General features: G+C 41.4%; 1 protein-coding gene and 1 pseudogene across 3 annotated transcripts in view; both read right to left on the bottom strand.

Moving 5' to 3' along the window:
- Nucleotides 1-19039, bottom strand: part of HABP4 (hyaluronan binding protein 4) — a 138149-nt gene that overhangs the window by 88315 nt on the left and 30795 nt on the right. For all 3 annotated transcript variants that reach the window (XM_073652965.1, XM_073652956.1, XM_073652974.1), the window contains exon 2: nucleotides 7816-8067. In XM_073652965.1, the coding sequence (XP_073509066.1) occupies nucleotides 7816-8067 (252 nt within the window). The remainder of the gene's footprint in view (nucleotides 1-7815; nucleotides 8068-19039) is intronic.
- On the bottom strand, nucleotides 1099-2041 carry LOC141165056 (cilia- and flagella-associated protein 45-like; annotated as a pseudogene).

The following is a 19039-nucleotide window of genomic DNA, read 5'->3' as shown; positions in this document are numbered from 1 at the left end:
CCTGCTCCACCGCAACTCCCCGCCCGCTGCTCGAGCACCAGATTGCTGAAAGATCCTGCCTCCCTGTGACCCTAGCTCCACCAACCCCCAGGTAAGATACTGTACCTATTAAGACTAAGACGGACCCCATCTTATAAAAATGTATAGATTTTTTCTATATTCCACCCCAAAATTTGGGGTGCGTCTTATAGTCCGAAAAATACGGAGATATGGAGATAAAAATATATATGTATATATAATATTTTCTCTCTCCTAATACAATAACATTTCATCACACATGTTAAAGGTGAGCCATCAGAGCAGAACACTGTTGATCTGCAGGTAAAGTGTTAATCTGCTTTTAGGAGAGTTTTGGGAAAGTACCCTGCCACAGTACTGGGAGAAAATTAACTTTATTCCTCCTAGGATCTGGCTTTGTCAGGGGAGTGCTGGCGCGGCTACAGTAAGCATGCCCCAGCATGCTGACTGACCGCAGACTCTGCTGCACACCGTACAGAGCTGGCTGTCAGAGTGGGGGTGTTTGCCTACAATCACTGCTCACTGAAAGATCACTCCAAAAGCAAGGTGTATAATAGGCCCGTGGTAAAAAATGAACAGAAAGTTACCTCTAAGCAACAAATGGCCTCTCAAATTAGCCAATGTTAAATGAGCCCACTATCAATAGGACACTGAACAACAATGATCAGCAAGGCAGAAATTGATAACTTCACAAGCCCAGCACAAGTGGTCCCTGTCACAACAACTCTGGCTATAAAAATGGCTGCCAAGAGCAAGTGACCCATCAACTGCAGTGTGAAGTCACACCCAGTTTGAACCAGCTTAATTGGAATGAACAATAGGGAGCGGTAAACAAATAATGGCCAGCAGATGGCGACATAACAAGAGAATACATTTAGCAGGTAACAAGTGCTGCACTTATTTTCTATGATATGCACACCGAACAGCTGAATACTAATTATAGTCAGGGTGAACGGCATACTTCCCGTCTGAAAATTCCAATAGGGATTTCACTATTGAACTAGTGTCCTTTGAATACAGTCCAAAAACCAGTAATGATAGAAGGTATGTTAGCATGCAACACACGTCAACATATAGGTCTTATTTTCTATTTTTTTCCTGTTCCACCTCGTATTCTACTTCTTGAGCCAGTCTCAGCTTGGTGTATTTCAGCATCCGCAGATTTGCCAGCTGCTCTTGCTCCTTACTCTCCATCTTCCTCTCGTTCTGTGACGCTTTGATCTCAGCCTGGATTTCCAGCTGTTCCTATCTTTTCTTTGCGCATTTCCTTCCATCTGCTGAATGTTGTGGTTTTCCTCTGATCTTTTCCAGTTTGAGAATCTACTCCTGCATCTTGATGGCTTTCTGCTGCTCTGCCTGCATCATTTGGTCAAGTCTCTTCACCCATCTCCTTTGATATGAGGCTTTTCTCAAGGATTTGGACATCGTGAATGGTGTGGCACTTGGCATTCAAAATAATCTAGTCGAGTTTTTTTTTTTTTGTTTTTTTTTTTTTTTTTAAATCTCATCCTCCTGCTCCATGTGCATGGTATTGGCACACTGTAGCAGTTATTGTGTTCTCTGCTGGGCCTCCTCCTCGCTCAGATTCTCGTTCTTCTTGTGGAGCATCTCCCATGGTTTCATGAACTCCTTTCGATTAGCAGAGTCAATGGTCTCCTTTTTCTTCAGTCATAGCCTGCAGTGCCTTCTCCTGCTCTGCCTTTTAGTCAGGTCTCACGCCCAGTCCTTAATGCGATGGAAGTCCTGGTTGGTCATGATCAGGGACAGGCCAGAGGCGTCCTAGGAGGGCACGATTAGGTCCTGGATCAGGTTGCTGGTGAGGATTCGGGTAGTCTCAGGCTTGTGACACTGACAGCATTAATGTGACTTTACAAATCAGAGCCTCATTTCTCGCTTGTGGCTTCACTCCAAACAAACAGACTCGTCTATCTCCAAGTTCAGATCCTTGGTGCGGTATTTGAGCTTTTGATCAATGGCAACCAATAGATCTGGTGCTGATCGACCCAACAACGCTCTCTGGCATGTCTGCGCTCAGCCAGCTCCAATTCTAGCGCTTGCTTAGTGCACGCTGAAGAGAGTTGAATTTGGACAAAGCTTGTGCTCGATTGTTTGGGAGCCTTACCCTGTTAGCTCAGATGGGTAAGGGAGAAGGGATTGGTTTTATCCCTAAAAGAACTCACTGTGCTTTATCTTGATAAATTCTGTATCTAAAAACCAGGCTAGTTTAGTGTCATCCTTAGTTGTGTGAGACACTGATCTTCCCAAGTAGTCAGGGGAAGGAATGGTGTCAGGCAGCTGTATGAAGTCTGGAGACTTTTCACCTCGTAGTGATAGAAGGTTGTGCGTCCATCCCAACCCACACAAGTCTTAAAAGGAGTCCACTCCTGGTCGATCCAAGCATACATTTCTTATGACTACTCATCCTCCGACCAGTCTCTGAGCATATGGGGTGTAGTTAGGACCACCACACTGTTGGCACACCTTGTGTACCCTGAAAATGGTTTCTGCCAAGCAGGAGTAGAATCTTGGCGTTCATATCCATAGGTGGGATAACGTTGGCTAGGTGCCTTACTTGTGATTGGTGAAATGCAGCTTCCGGGGTGGGGGGGGGGGATCTCATCCCTATGGTTGGGTATATGATCACATTAGATCAACGTTGGTAAGGTTAATTTTCTTGTCTCCAATTATAGGAGAAGTGATGAGTCCTTCTGCCACTAGTTTCTATGTGGCCCGAGCAAGTGTTCAGAGTGTAGGGTTTGCTGGTCACTTGATGGTGAAAATGTATTCTGCCTTTTCTGGTTGTCCTTCTGGGTAAACTCTGATCAGACATATCTTGGCACAGCATTTGACACTCTGGTCCTCCCCACATACCTCCAAGCATGAGCAGGAACCAGCTGTGGTAGAGTTTACGTGATTCTAGGCTCCCCGCCATGGCTTGGAGCGGGACTGGTGGTGACTGGCCGGTGAATCACTGGTAGATGGGGCTGGATGCATAGCTGAGGCGTGTGTCACTACAACACTCACACTTAATGGCATATTTAGAGTCCTTGGCCATATGTTCCAATGAGGCGTAGCATCTGAAAAATAACCCAAAGTTCACCGAGTATGTTCTTGCACTCTTGTATGGTTTTGGACCTAAATCCTCTGCACATGTTCAGCGAGCTAGTTTTTTTATGAATGGGACATTCACAATTGAAAGATTTGTCTCCGGACGACGCTGTGTAATGTTTACCGGTAGGTACTGCAGGTGGTGGCAAGTTAGAAAGACTAACGCTCACACTGTTCTTAAAGTCTGTTTGTGTGTGATGCTTTCATAGCTTAATGATTATGCTGCTGGAGCTGTATAGTGTTAAACTCCAGAAAATGGAGGCTGGGGTCTTTCATCAATGAACCTGCAGAAATGTATATATGGCGGAAAAAAGTGACAGTGTGCTCTTTTGTATCTCAAGACCCACGCTGCCCATTTCTCTTGCAAACTGTGGCAGCTTTGTGAGAATTGGGTTCACTCCCTGGGCAGTGTCCAGATAACAGTCCAGACAGACAAGAGCCTTTTTTTTTTGCAAATTCCAATTCCAAGAGCAGATCACTTAAGTCCAGAAACTTGTGGACTTCTTTAAGATTGATCCTTGGGATGTTCTGCAGTCTCTTGAACGGAGCCCTTTCTATGGCTCCAGCACTGCCAAAGGTACCTTCAAGTCTATGCCAGGCAGCAACGAGACCTGTCCCTGATTGTCCCACAGACAGTCCTAAAAAAATTGTATGAAGAGCCTTAAGTCTGGGCACTTGATACGATTTGTAGAGCCTGGGTCAAACCATTTGATCACAAGATCGAGCTCCTACTCTGCAGATGGGTGGAGGGCGGAAGCGGCCGCCTTGAAGGTTGCTTTCTAGGTTCTTTAGTTCTCTGCACAGTCATCAAATTTCAAGAGACTGGTGTGGATTAGCTCCCTGCTCACCATGAACCTAGCAAAGTAAGACAGGTCTGATTTTTCAATCCTTGTTGAGGTGTCAGCTTGTGGTGCCCATTGTTCGTATAAGCTATCTGGTGTGAAGGGGTGATATGTTTCTGGGTAGAATGAAGCTGCTGCAGGGTCGAGGTGTGGTTTAGCCTCAAAACTTTGAAAATTAATAAAAAAAAAAAAAAAAAGTGTATAGAATTATTTTCTTCACATTATGCATTCTCTAACACTATTACCAGAGAACAAAATCTCAAAAATAATTAAAAATCTAGAGGACATGAGGGAGGAGACTTGTTTCCATAGACCTTCCAGATTATGACAGAGCTCATCTAGTGTGGTATGGCAGTTTAATGACTTAGCATCGGTTTGAGAGAACATATTGGTCGTGCAATTATGTCTGCTGCAAGTGTGGGCTCTGCTTCCTGCTCTTCATAATGTTCAGAATCAGGCTGCACTTGCTGTATTTCACTGCCGGAGGATTCTGCAGGACATTTTTCTGCCATTTTGATTTTTGGGTGCCAAAAATTACTGCACAGCTCCCTCCCATGGGTCACTCCAATAGGATTCCCAAAATATTTTGAGCGAGTTGCAGGGTTTCCAGACTGGGTGACCATTGCTATGAAGAAAATTGTATAACAAGCTGAGGTAAAATATGCAGAAAGTTTGTTTAAAAAAAAGGCGTGATCTGAGGTGAAACTGCGCATACATAACCTGTTCTTTAATTGTGCAAACAACGTGTTCATTTAAACGTGAAACGGCTTGGTGAAGTTTTCAGAAGACTTCTAGGCAAGTGTAGATTATTGCAGACGTGCTGCGCCCCTCTCTGACTTGCCTGTTGCTAGGGAGACTCCTGTGTGAGATACAGCTGTGCTCTGGTGTGCAGGCATAAGGCAGACACGATGACTGGACTCAAACAATTTCTGACTAGTCTGTCTCCATATAAGGTGAATGGGGGTGTAGCTGACTGAAGGTGCTGCAAGGTTTTTTCTTACCTCCACATCTAAGATGAGGCGCAGACAGGACCAGCGCAGACTCCACATCGGTAGACCCAAATGTAAGACCACAGCGTGGGTACAATTCAAGACTTTGTTTATTTAAACCCAGATACAGAAGTAATACTTGTCGGTACGACACTAACTTTCTCTGAAGCCGCTGGTCAGAAATTGATAACTTCACAAGCCCATCACAAGTGGTCCCTGTCTCACAGCAACTCTGGCTATAAAATGGCTGTCAAGAGCAAGTGACCCATCAACTGCTGTGTGAAGCCACGCCCAGTTTGAACTAACAAATACGTGCCAGCAGATGGCGACGTAACAAGAGAATACATTTAGCAGGTAACAAATGCATAACTTATTTTCTAAGATATGCAAACTGAACAGTTGAATAGTAATTATATCTGGGGGAACGCCTGACCTTTCATGAATAGAGCCTGATGTCACACACAGAGAGAAGATCAACTTACACACAGAGGCATTGCTAAGCAATAAAATAAGTTCTAGAAGCAGACTCTAGGGAAAATATCTGTCTCACCCAGAGATCTTAGCACCTCGTTTACACATTAAGAAAAATGTGGATTTCTCTAGAAGACGACCTCAGATTTAAGATATCAAATTAACAGTTCAATCAACTCTTTGAGCCGCATGCACATACAACCCCTGGCAAAAATTATGTTATCACTGGGCTCAGAGGATGTTCATTCAGTTGTTTAGTTTTGTGCCATGTCTGTGATCTGCTTTTTTTTCCCCCAACAACATTAAAGTCATTTCAAATAGCAACTTTAGGGCTTTAAGAAACACTAAAAGAAATAAAGATAAAAAATGTGGTACTCCGTAAGGGTAATTTTTTTTTTTTTTTCCAGACCAAGCAAAGGGAAAAAATTATGGAATCATGAAAAACAAACACACAAAAGAACGCTTCAATACATCACTAGTATTTTGTTGCACCACCTCTGGCTTTAACAACAGCTTGCAGTCTCTGAGGCATTGACTTAATGAGTGACAAACAGTACTGTTGCCAGATCAGCTTTGCAGGTTGGAGCCTTGTCATGGACCATTTTCTTCAACTTCCACCAAAGATTTTCAATTGGGTTGAGATCCGGACTATTTGCAGGCAATGACATTGACCTTGTGTGTCTTCTTTCAAGGAATGTTTTCACAGTTTTTGCTCTATGGCAGGATGCATTATCATCTTGAAAAATGATGTCATCATCCCCAAACATCCTTTCAATTGATGGGATAAGAAAACTGTCCAAAATATCAATGTAAACTTGGGCATTTATTGAAGATGTAATGACAGCCATCTCCCCAGTGCCTTTACCTGACATGCAGCCCCTTATCATCAATGACTGTGGAAATTTGCATGATCTCTTCATGCAGTCATCTTTATAAATCTCATTGGAACGGCACCAAACAAAAGTTCCAGCATCATCACCTTGCCCAATGCAGATTCGCGATTCATCACTGAATATGACTTCCATCCAGTCATCCAGTCCACGATTGCTTTTCCTTAGCCCATTGTAACCTTGTTTTTTTCTGTTTAGGTGTTAATAATGGCTTATGTTTAGCTTTTCTGTATGTAAATGCCATTTCCTCTAGGCGGTTTCTTACAGTTCGGTCACAGACATTGACTCCAGTTTCCTCCCATTCGTTCCTCATTTGTTTTGTTATGCATTTCCTGTTTTGGAGACATATTGCTTTAAGTTTCCGATTTTGACGCTTTGATGTCTTCCTTGGTCTACCATTATGTTTGCCTTTAACAACCTTCCCATGTTGTTTGTATTTGGTCCAGATTTTAGACACAGCTGACTGAACCACCAACATCTTTTGCAACATTGCGTGATGATTTACCTTCTTTTAAGAGCTTGATAATCCTCTCCTTTGTTTCATTTGACATCTCTCGTGTTGGAGCCATGATTCATGTCAGTCCACTTGGTGCAACAGCTCTCCAAGGTGTGATCACTCCTTTTTAGATGCAGACTAACGAGCAGATCTAATTTGATGCAGGTGTTAGTTTTGGAAATCAAAATTTACTGGGCGATTCCATAATTTTTTTCCTCAGAATTGAGTGATTCCATAATTTTTTCCCTCTGCTTGGTCTGAAAAAAATGACCCTTACCGAGTACCACATTTTTAATATTGATTTCTTTTAGTGTTTCTTAAAGCCCTAAAGTTGCCATTTGAAATGACTTTAATTTTATGCCCTGTCTGTGATCTGCTTTTTTTCCCAACAACTGAATGAACATCCTCCGAGCCCAGTGATTCCATAATTTTTGCCAGGGGTTGTAGATAGCCTAGGAGGGTTGATCCTTCTGACAGTTTCCCTTTAAAAGTGTCAAACTCAAGCACCACTGAAACTTGACATGCTGATTTATTCAGTCTGTGCCTATTGAATGTGTGTAGTTTACAGAACGATCAAGATAAGAATAAGATACACACTCCTCTCTACATCTACTTGATTGTGTGTTGTACCTCAGACGATATCAGTTAGAAGGTTCTTGTAAATTGAGTTTAGGGCGCAGTCAGGCAACCGTGTAAATCGGACCATGATCTGACTGCAATGCACGGACTGGCTGGTGGGTCTCCCGACCAGAGCGTGACAGGTTCATATATATTTCTATGAAGCAGTCATGCTCGGGTCAGGAGACCCACCGGCCAGACTGTGGCATTGCGGTCGTCTAACTGCACTCTTACTCTAATATTGCAGCCATTTCATTTCTCTTCCATCTAATGAGTAGGAGAATATGTACAAAAACAGAAGTGTATACCAGCTCCAAGGTGGTTACTTTGAGGCTGGGTGAGGTGATTGGCATCATACTTGAACCTCCATTTTTAATGCTAACCTGGAGCTTCTGTGTTTGCAGCAATCGCCTTTCTATCCTTCTGGGATTCTTTTTTGTTGCTCTTTTGTTTGCCAGTCTTTTTAGCTCCTGCCTCCTCTTTCTTCTTCTTATGACCAAGTTCAGATGTCTGATGTAGAAAATCCAAGGGATCAGACTCATCATCCAGAAGCTGGAAAAAGCGGTTTTCCACCACACAGCCAAAAGCATCCTGCATGGTGTTAGAGACTGGGCTCTCTTCTGGCTTAATGCCTCCTGCAAAAAAAAAAAAAAAAAAGTTAACAGTATAAAGCTTATGTACACAGATTAATTACAATTCAATGTTGTAAACATCCATAATACAGCATACAGACTGCTATAGGCCTATACTGCCATCTCAGGCTGTTTTACAATGTACAGAGCAACAGATTTACAATACTAAGGCTGCATTCACATATCCATGCGAGTCCTTCCAAACATGAGAAAAAAACAACTTTTTTTTTTCTGGTGTTGTCTTAGTTGCTTCCATTTTTATTTCACTGAAATAGGTAGACTGACAACTTTTTTTTTTTATTTATTGACTAAACAATGGATCAGTTAATGGATACAACTCTGAAGTACAAAGTAACAGTCTTCCTTCAACCTTAAAAACTAAGTCCATCTAGTTCAACCCATAGCAAACCCAAAGTATCAGTGTTATGTTTTACACAGCTCCTCAGTCTTTAATGGCTGAGCCTGATGTGGATGAGAATAGCATATGCGCCAAGTCTCACAGGCCACAAACGATATATAGATATACACACACGCACAGGTTTATAATGGAAATGTGCCCGTAAAAATCAGATGCCGCTTGGATGCTCCATATGGGATTTTTTTTTCACACCCATAAACTTGAATGGGTGAGTAATCAAGGTGCATTTTTTTTTTTTTTTTTAAACGATGGATGGTGGGATTGAGGGGGAAAAAAAAAAAAAAAAAAAAAAGAAGAAACAAAATAGTTTCTGAACAGTCCTATTGAATAACATGGGTCAGACGCGCGCACACCTTAAATATGCCAGTTTTCAGGCTGTGTGTCAAGTTTGTCTCACATAACCCACCATTTTCCATTTTAAACACTTATTGACATGGGGGCATAGCTTGGCACAAAGTAAGCAAACTAATATACAGTCTCTGATTTATAATATATACATACACTACTGTTCAAAAGTTTGGGGTCACCCAAGGAATTTTGTGTTTTCCATGAAAACTCATACTTTTATTTATCAAGTGAGTAGCAAAATGATTAGAAAATATAGTCCAGACATTGACAAGGTTAGAAATAATGATTTTTATTAGAATAATTTTCTCCTTCAAACTTTGCTTTCGTCACAGAATGCTCCCTTTGCAGCAATTACAGCATTGCTGACCTTTGGCATTCTAGCTGTTAATTTGCTGAGGTAATCTTGAGAAATTTCCCCCCATGCTTCCTGAAGCCCCTCCACAAGTTGGATTGGCTTGATGGGCATTTTTTGCATACCATACGGTCAAGCTGCTCCCACAACAGCTCAATGGGGTTGAGATCTGGTAACTGTGCTGGCCACTCCATTACAGATAGAGTACTAGCTGCCTTCTTCCCTAAATAGTTCATGCATAATTTGGAGGTGTGTTTTGGGTCATTGTCCTGTTGTAGGATGAAATTGGCTCCAATCAAGCGCTGTCCACAGGGTATGGCATGGTGTTGCAAAATGGAGTGATAGCCTTCTTTATTCAAAATCCCATTTACCTTGTACAAATCTCCCACTACCAGCACCAAAGAAACCCCAGACCATCACATTACCTCCACCATGATTGAAAGATGGCTTCAGGCACTCTTCCAGAATCTTTTCATTTATTCTGCGTCTCAAATGTTCTTCTGTGTGATCCAAACACCTCAAACTTGATTCGTCTGTCCAATGTCTGTTCTTTTGCCTATATTAATCTTTTCCTTTTATTAGCCAGTCTCCGATATGGCTTTTTCTTTGGCGTTTTGCGTGTGCTATTTAATGAAGCTGCCAGTTGAGCTGTGAGGCGTCGATTTCTTAAACTAGAGACTCTAATGTACTTGTCTTGTTGCTCAGTTGTGCAGCGGGGGCTCCCACTTCTCTTTCTACTCTGGTTAGAGCTCGTTTGTGCTCTCCTCTGAAGGGAGTAGTACATCTTCAGTTTCTTGGCATTTTCTCGCATGGAATAGCCTTCATTTCTAAGAACAAGAATAGAATGTCGAGTTTCACATGAAAGTTCTTTTTCTGGCCATTTTGAGAGTTTCATAGAACAAACAAATGTAATGCTCCAGGTTCTCAACTAGCTCATAAGGAAGGTCAATTTTATAGCTTCTCAAATCAGCCAAACAGTTTTCAGCTGGGCTAACATACTTGTGCAAGAGTTTTCTAAACATCCATTAGCCTTCTTACACAGTTAGCAAATACAATGTACCATTGAAACACTGGAGTGGTGGTTGTTGGAAATGGGCCTCTATACACCTATGTAGATATTGCAATAAAAACACGACGTTTGCAGCTTGAATAGTCATTTACCACATTAACAATATATAGAGTATTTCTGATTCATTTAATGTTAGCTTCATTGAAAAAAAAAATGTGCTTTTCTTTCAAAAATAATGAAATTTCTAAAAGACCCTAAACTTTCTAAACTTTTGAACGGTAGTGTACATAAAACAACGCATCAAAACAGCATGAACCACTTTGATAAATTTGGCGCATTTAAAAACTACTCAATCTAATTTTGCAGGGTCTAATTAAAATCTGTCCCACCGAGTTAAATATCATCAAAGTCTATTAACCTCCTCCTGGCATCCATATTAATTGTGCAGCACAGCAGGCAAGGGACTCTCACAAAACTACATGTTCGGCACAGAGCAGTTAGCAGTAGGTTTCTGCTGTATATCATGCGCTGATTGTAGCCATTTAAGCCTTTAAATGTAGATTTTTTTTTACCTCCGTGGTACTAATGGAGTGAAAGAGGGAGCCAAATCTGCTAGCCTGGTGGGCTATAGACAGTAACTTGTTAGGCATTGCCATAAATAGGGTCTAACAGGCCTCATCATTGTAAAACTGAAAGGTCCATTACCATTCAATACATAATGGTCACTACAGCACGAGATCAATTCCTTGAGTGCAGTTTCCCAAATTGGGTAATTTGTGGAGATTTTTGCTGTTTCAGCATCTTCAAGGTTCTGCAACATCTAGCTGAAGCATCAGCTTTGCACATCTAGAAGCTGAAAATGTTGCCCGTTCTTTGCCAACTAGCCCTGCGAGATTTGATGAATAGCATCTGAACAGCAATTTTCAAGTTCTGCCACAGATGTTCAATGGGATTTCGGTCTGGACTTTGACTGCACCACAAACCTGATTATTCTTTGATCTAAACCATTACATTGTAGCTCTGGCTGTACGTTTAGGGTCATTGTCCTGCAGGAAGGTGAACCTACACCCCCAGTCAAGTCTTTTGCAGTCTCAAATAGGTTTTTCTCCAGGATTGCCCTGTATTTAGCTCCTCCATTTTCCTATTGTCTCTGACCAGCTTCCCTGTTCCTACTGAAAAAAAAGCATCACCTCAGCATGATACTGCAACCATCATGTTTGACGGTGGCAAAGGTATTTTCAGGGTGATGGGCAGTGTTAGTTTTCTACCACACAAAGCTTTTTACATTTAGCCCAAAAAGTTCTACTTCGGACTCATCTGACGAGAGCGCCTACTTCCCCCATGCTAGCAGTGTCCACTAGATGGCTTTTTACAAACTACAAGTGGGACTTAAAGCTTGCTTTCAAAAATGGCTTTCCTATCTTCCATAAAGACCAAATTTATGGAGTATAAGTTGTCTTGTCGACAGATTCTCCCACCCAAGCTGTGGATCTCAGCAGCTCTTCCAGAGTGACCATGGGCCTCTTCGCTCCTTCTATAATTATTGCTCTCCTTGCTTGCTCTGTCAGTTTAGGTGGACAGCCATGTCTTGGTAGGTTTGCAGTTGTGCCATACGCCTTTCATTTTTGGATTGATTGATTGAACAATGATCCATGAGACTTTGATTTTTTTTTTTGTTACAACTTTAACCCGGACCTGAATGATGTGCTCTTTGGATTTCAAGATGCTGCTGATCCCGAATGTTCTCAAACAAGCCTTCACAGAACAGCGGTAGTTATACTGACAATAAGTTACAAAAGGTGGACTCAGTTAATTATGTGACTTCTGTAGGCAATTAGCCCTCAATAAAATCTTGAGTGACCATCACACTACAGGGGGCTGAATACAAATGCATGTCACAATTTTCAGATTTTTATTTTATTTCAAAAATAAGTAAAAAACCATGCTTCCTTTACACTTAAATACTTGCTACTTTGTGTTGGTATATCACAAAATCCCAATAAAGTACATTTATGTTTGTGGATGCAACGTGAAAAAAAAAGTGGAAAAGTTCACAGGGTATGAATACAATCTACAGTGCCTTGAAAAAGTAAGCTTGTGAGCAGGGCCATCACTCCTCTTGGTGTTTGTTGACTTGTTACTCTAACATCTAATATTGTTTTTACATGCCCCCCAGATTTGTAAAGTGCTGTAGAATATGTTTGCGCTATATAAAATTATATTAAATGCTCCCCCAAGACATGGAGGCCTCTGGTGAGGTCAGCAGGAGGACCCTTCTCATGTTCCCAGTCACACCGCAAGCATGGTAGTCCAGGGAGCAGCGAGTCCAAGGGTTGATGAGCATATTAATTTCACCCTTCTTTAACCCTTGCCACAAAAGCCTGTTTTCACCTTCCTGACCAAGCCAGTTTTAAATTCTGACTAGTGTCACTTTGAGACTTATTTTTCTGACACCTTGTACTTCAAGTTAGTGGTAAATTTAGGACGATATGATTTGCGTTCATGGAAAAAAAAAAAAAAAGGAAATTAACATTTTTTAAATATTTTAGTGTTATGACCAAGTAACATTTTCCACGTCTACTATACATAAGCATCATTTTTTTAACTTTTGTTAGAAATGTAGAAGGGTTAAAAGTTTAGCAGCAATACAATGATTTCTATAGCGCCAACATATTCCGCAGCACTTTACTCTTGGTATCTGAATTGTTACTTTAACGTCTGTCTATACAAGGCCTCTCTGTAACGTAGTGTAGGCCCTGTTTGCAAGCTTACAATCTATGAGGAAATAGGAGAGACACAAAAGGTATACAGTAAAAGTGCTTGTATTGTATGGTCAATATAATAAAGCATTCACATACCGCTGCATGAACCAGTCACCAGCAAGTATAGTCACAGTACAGATACAGAGTGCAATTAAATTTAAAATTTTCAAACCAAAATTTCCAAAGCCTATTTTATTAGGGAGCACTTTACATTTTAAGAGACTTTTAGGGGCCTACCGTATTTTTCGGACTATAAGACGCACTTTTTTCCTCCAAAATTTTGGAGGAAAATGGGGAGTGCGTCTTAGAGTCCGAATGTTGGGGGGAGGGTGTATAATAATTAATAAAATAAATATACATACATACATACAGTTATATGAAAAAGTTTAGGCACCCCTATTAATCTTAAGCTTAATGTTTTATAAAAATTGGTGTTTTTGCAACAGCTATTTCAGTTTGATATATGTAATAACTGTTGGACACAGTAATGTTTCTGCCTTGAAATGAGGTTTATTGTACTAACAGAAAATGTGCAATCTGCATTCAAACAAAATTTGACAGGTGCACAAGTATGGGCACCTCACCAGAAAAGTGACATTAATATTTAGTAGATCCTCCTTTTGCAAAAATAACAGCCTCTAGTCGCTTCCTGTAGCTTTTAATGAGTTCCTGGATCATGGCTGAAGGCATTTTTGACCATTCCTCTTTACAAAACAATTCCAGTTCAGTTAAGTTTGATGGTCGCCGAGCATGGACAGCCCTCTTCAAATGATCCCGCAGATGTTCAATGATATTCAGGTCTGGGGACTGGGATGGCCATTCCAGAACATTTTAATTGTTCCTCTGCATGAATGCCTGAGTAGATTTGGAGCGGTGTTTTGGATCATTGTCTTGCTGAAAGATCCATCCCCTGCGTATCTTCAACTTTATCACTGATTCTTGAACATTATTGTCAAGAATCTGCTGATACTGAGTGGAATCCATGCGTCCCTCAACTTTAACAAGATTCCCGGTGCCGGCATTGGCCACACAGCCCCAAAGCATGATGGAACCTCCACCAAATTTTACTGTGGGTAGCAAGTGTTTTTCTTGGAATGCTGTGTTTTTTTGCCGCCATGCATAACGCCTTTTTGTATGACCAAACAACTCAATCTTGGTTTCATCAGTCCACAGGACCTTCTTCCAAAAAGAAATTGGCTTCTCTAAATGTGCTTTTGCATACCTCAGCCAACTGTTTGTGGCGTGCTTGCAGAAAAGGCTTCTTTCGTATCCCTCTCCCATACAGCTTCTCCTTGTGCTAAGTGCGTTGTATAGTTGACCGATGCACAGTGACACCATCTGCAGCAAGTTGATGCTGCAGCTCTCTGGAGGTGGTCTGAGGATTGTCCTTGACTGATCTCACCATTCTTCTTCTCTGCCTTTCTGATGTTTTTCTTGGCCTGCCACTTCTGGCCTTAACAAGAACTGTCCCTGGGTTCTTCCATTTCCTTACCATGTTCCTCACAGTGGAAACGGACAGGTTAAATCTCTGAGACAGCTTTTTGTATCCTTCCCCTGAACAACTATGTTGAATAATCTTTGTTTTCAGATCATTTGACAGTTGTTTTGAGGAGCCCATGATGCCACTCTTCAGAGGAGATTCATACAGGAGAACAACTTGCAAGTGGCCACTTTAAGTAGCTTTTCTCATGATTGCATACACCTGGCTATGAAGTTCAAAGCTCAATGAGGTTACAAAACAAAAAAAAAGTGCTTTAGTAAGTCAGTAAAAAGTAGGTAGGAGTATTTAAAACAAGAAAATGATAAGGGTGCCCATACTTATGCACCTGTCAAATTTTGTTTGAATGCAGATTGCACATTTTCTGTTAGTACAATAAACCTCATTTCAAGGCAGAAACATTACTGTGTCCAACAGTTATTACATATATCAAACTGAAATAGCTGTTGCAAAAACACCAATTTTTATAAAACATTAAGCTTAAGATTAATAGGGGTGCCTGTGTGTGTATATATATTAATATTATATAGGAACACAGGAGGCAGCAGCCACCTACTGCAGCCTACACTGTCCCTGCTGCTAAAGAAAATGAATATTCATGGGGCGTGGGGAGCAGTGAATATTCATGCTCCTTAATAGCAGCACACAGTGTAGCCGCAGCACGGCTCCTGCCGGAATCGCCTGTGCCCGCTGTTAAAGGGCATGAATATTCACCCCTCTCCACTCCCATGAGCAAGCAGGCACACGCGATAGCCCGGCAGCAGCAGGAGCCGCAGAGCGGCTACACTGTGTGCCGGCTATTAAGCAGCATGAAGTCACTGCTCCCCGCGCACACAGTCCCGGCGTGGGGAGCAGTGACTTCCAGAAGCTAAGCTCTCCATGTGAGCTGCCCATGGCAGTGACGTCATGCGGGACTCACATGGAGAGATCAGTGCGGGCAGACAGGACGCAACGCTGGAGGAGAGAGAAGAAAGGAGAGTATGAGTGTTTATTTTTTTATGTGCAGCCTGATGGAGATTAGGGGGACCATGCACACCAGGGTAATGCTGAGGGGGCCATGCATACCAGGACAAGGATGAGGGGTGCCAGGCATACAAGGATGGGGACCACGTATAAAAGGAAGGGGGGGGGGGCATATATACCAGGATAGGGGATATTGTCAGAATTGGGGGGACATTAGCCCTATACCAGTGTCAGCAGAAACCCCCCCTCCCCCTTAAAAGTGCATCATGAACACTTCAATTTTCCTCCTCTAAAATCTAGGTGCGTCTTATGGTACGGTGCGTCTTATAGTCCAAAAAATACGGTATATGTGAAAAACTGCCCCAATTGACACCATTTTATAGACTGCACCCTTTGATGAAATAAAAACCACATTTAGGAAGTTTATCCTTCAAAGGAATTAAAATAAGGAAAAAATAAATAAAAAATGAAAAACTGGTTAATTTTCCACAAAAATGTTGCTTGAGCCCCAAAGTTTTTATTTTCACAAGTATGATACTCTGTATGTGGTCAGAAACTACTGTTTGGGCACACAACAGGGCTCTGAAGGGAAGGAGCACAATTTGGAATAGATAGGGGACACCATGTCGCATTTGCTGGGCCCTATAGGTGGCACAAGCAGAAACACCTAACAATTGACCCCATTTTAGAAACTACGCACCTCAGGAAACTCATGTTTGTGTGTGGTGAGCATATGTAACCCAAAAGTGCTTTACAAAACTTATTAGGACATAAAAAAAAAATTTAAAAAAAAAAAAGATAAAAAAAAAATATTCATTCATTTTCAAACACAAAAATGCAGCTTAGCCCTAAGTTTTTAATTTGCACAAGAGTGGAAGGAGAAAATGGAAAAACACAATTTGTTGTGCAGCTTCTCCCGAATACACAGATGGCCTATATGTGGTTGGAAACTGTTATGGCAGATGGCAAGGGAAGGAAAGCCATTTAAGTTTTGGAGTGCTAGTTTGGCTGCAATAGATTGAAGATGCATGTCACATTAGAAGAGCCCTTGAGTTTCCAAAAAAATGAAAAAAAAAAAAAAAAAACAACCCACAAGTGAACCCAGTTTGGAAACTACACCTTGAGGAATTCATCCTGGATTGTAGTAAAACTCAGGTGATTCATGTAATTGTGCAATATTGGGCTGTGAAAATGAAAAATTACATTTTTTTCACTACAATGTTTGTTTAGCCCCAAGTTTTTAACTTTCAAGAGTGGTAATAGGAGAAAATGGATGGTGCAATTTGTTACGCAATTTTTCCTGAGTACACATCTTATATGTGGTTAAAAACTACTTTTGGAGGCACATAGCAAAGCTCGGAAGGGAAGGAGAACCATACTGGAGTTCAGATTTTGCTGGACTGGTTTGAGGGTGCCATGTCACATTGAGAGAGACCCTGACATGACAGAAAAAGACCCACCCCAAAACGTGACCCCATTTTACAAACTACATCCTTCAATTTATCTAGGGGTGCAGTGAGCATATTGACACCACAGGTGCTTGTCATAAATTTATACCAGTGGGAGTTTAGGAAAAAAATTACATTTTTACCAATAAAATATTGTTTTGTTTTATCTCCAGATTTTATATTTTCACAATGGAAAATTGGTAAAAATGGCACCAAAATGTGTCCCAATTTCAGCTAAACATGGCTCTGTACAGTACTATTTAGCCACACGGCAGGACTTTGGAGAGAAGAAGCGCTATTTGACTCGTGGAGCACATATTTTCCCACAATAGTTAGCAGACTCAATATGCAAGGCCCCTAAGTGCCAGAACTGCAGAAACCCCTCTCATTTTGAAAATTACACCCCTTTGGGAATTCATCTACAGGTGAAGTGACGATTTTGACTCCATGGGTGTTTTCCACAAACAAGCAGGGGATATGCAGAGTGAAAATTGCAAATATGCAATTGTAAATTAAGCGGGCTATCCTCGCTCTGACAAACGTGGATGCCAACCGTTTAGGCACACTGTGGTGCTCAGAACGGAGGGAGGCACTTTGCATTTGAGAGCGCAGGATTTAGCTGGATTTCTTTTGGGTGGGGGGAAGCAAAAGGCACTTTTCCAGAGCCTTTTTGCTACCAGTAACATGGAAAATCCCTTGATTTCCATTTACTAATCATAGATCTGAGCGGGAGCTTGTTTTTTTTTTTGTGGATTGAGTTGAAGCTTTTAGTGGGAATTTTACTTAACATTTTGGATCACATTTATCTTGTGCTCTAAGCTGAGCACTTGTGGTTTCCATGTAAATCTCTGAAATACGCAATTCAGATTAAATCCCCTAAGGAATCCATTCATTATAATGAGGCCGGCAGAGATACCTTGGACTGTCTGGCCTCTGTTCAGAGGTGTTCTTTTCTTTTTTGACCATGCTTCTATTCATGCTTAAAAAAATTTACATGAACAGATCATAAGCTAGGCAGAGTCCAAAGTGAATCCCTTTGCCTCATTATAGTGAATGTTCCATCGGGCCTGCAACTGTCAGTGAGTGTTGTAAGTAAATCCAACATGCAAAGACCAGCACCACCCCCACAAGTAAAGTTACTTGCAAGGGTGGCACTAGTCTCTGCAAGCCGGTGTATTCAGCTTACAACGTCCACTGAAAGCACGCTCTGTTGACGACTCGTTACTACTGATCTGAGCCAGTGAGAGCGCACTGTCATTGTGCACATCGCACAGTGATAGAGCAGGGACAATACATTTCAGGGAGGCAGCAGGGGCTGCGGCAGTCACTGCAGCCTCTGCCCCCTGATGACCTTTCAATTGAGTATCCTAGCATGCACTGGGACATGGACTCTAAAATTAAGCACCTTAAAAAAAACGAAATGCAGTTCGTGTAGTTTGGAAAATAAAGGAAATTTTTAATTTAAGTATATTAGGTAAATAGATTAGATTATGGCATTATATAGCTAGGCATTGAGGATGAAACTTAATTTGCACTTGAGACCAATGCACATATCAAAAATGTGAGATGGAAACAAAATTCAAGGCCTATCTCTCACCAAACTGTTACATGGCATCAATAGACGCGACAGTTGCGTACTACTATATACGGATACATCCAGAAATTAAATATCTCCGAGCATTTATTCTAACCAGCACCCAGATTCTTTATCTTCAGTTCAGCACCCTTACCTTTGGGATCTATATACAGTGGCTTGCAAAAGTAATCACCTACACCCCGCCCCCCACCCCCTTGGCATTTTTAGTGTTTAGCTACATCACAACCTGGAATTTTACTTTTTTTTCCAGTTTATGTAGAGAACATACCTACAACTGTGAACATTTGGTTTTCTTTTCATTGTGAAACAAACAAATAGAACAAAATAGTGTCAGGGTGCATAACTATTCACCCTCTAAAGTCAGAACTTTGTAGAGCCTCCTTTTGCAGCAACTACAGCTGCAAGTTGCTTTGGACAAGTCTCAGCTTTCCACTGGGATTTTTAGCCATTCCTCAGGGCAAAACTGATCCAGCTCCTTCAACTTAGTTTCCTCTGGTGAACAGCAATCTTCAACTCCGACCATATTCTCAATTGGATTAAGGTCTGGGCTTTGACAAAGCTACTCCAAAACATTTACACA

Source organism: Phyllobates terribilis, unplaced genomic scaffold, assembly GCF_046119375.1.
Source record: "Phyllobates terribilis strain yellow unplaced genomic scaffold, ASM4611937v1 Scaffold_1__5_contigs__length_1240528914, whole genome shotgun sequence".
In the NCBI taxonomy this organism is placed as follows: domain Eukaryota; kingdom Metazoa; phylum Chordata; class Amphibia; order Anura; family Dendrobatidae; genus Phyllobates; species Phyllobates terribilis.
Note: the sequence above shows the minus strand (reverse complement) of the source record. Positions and strands in the feature narration are given on the sequence as shown.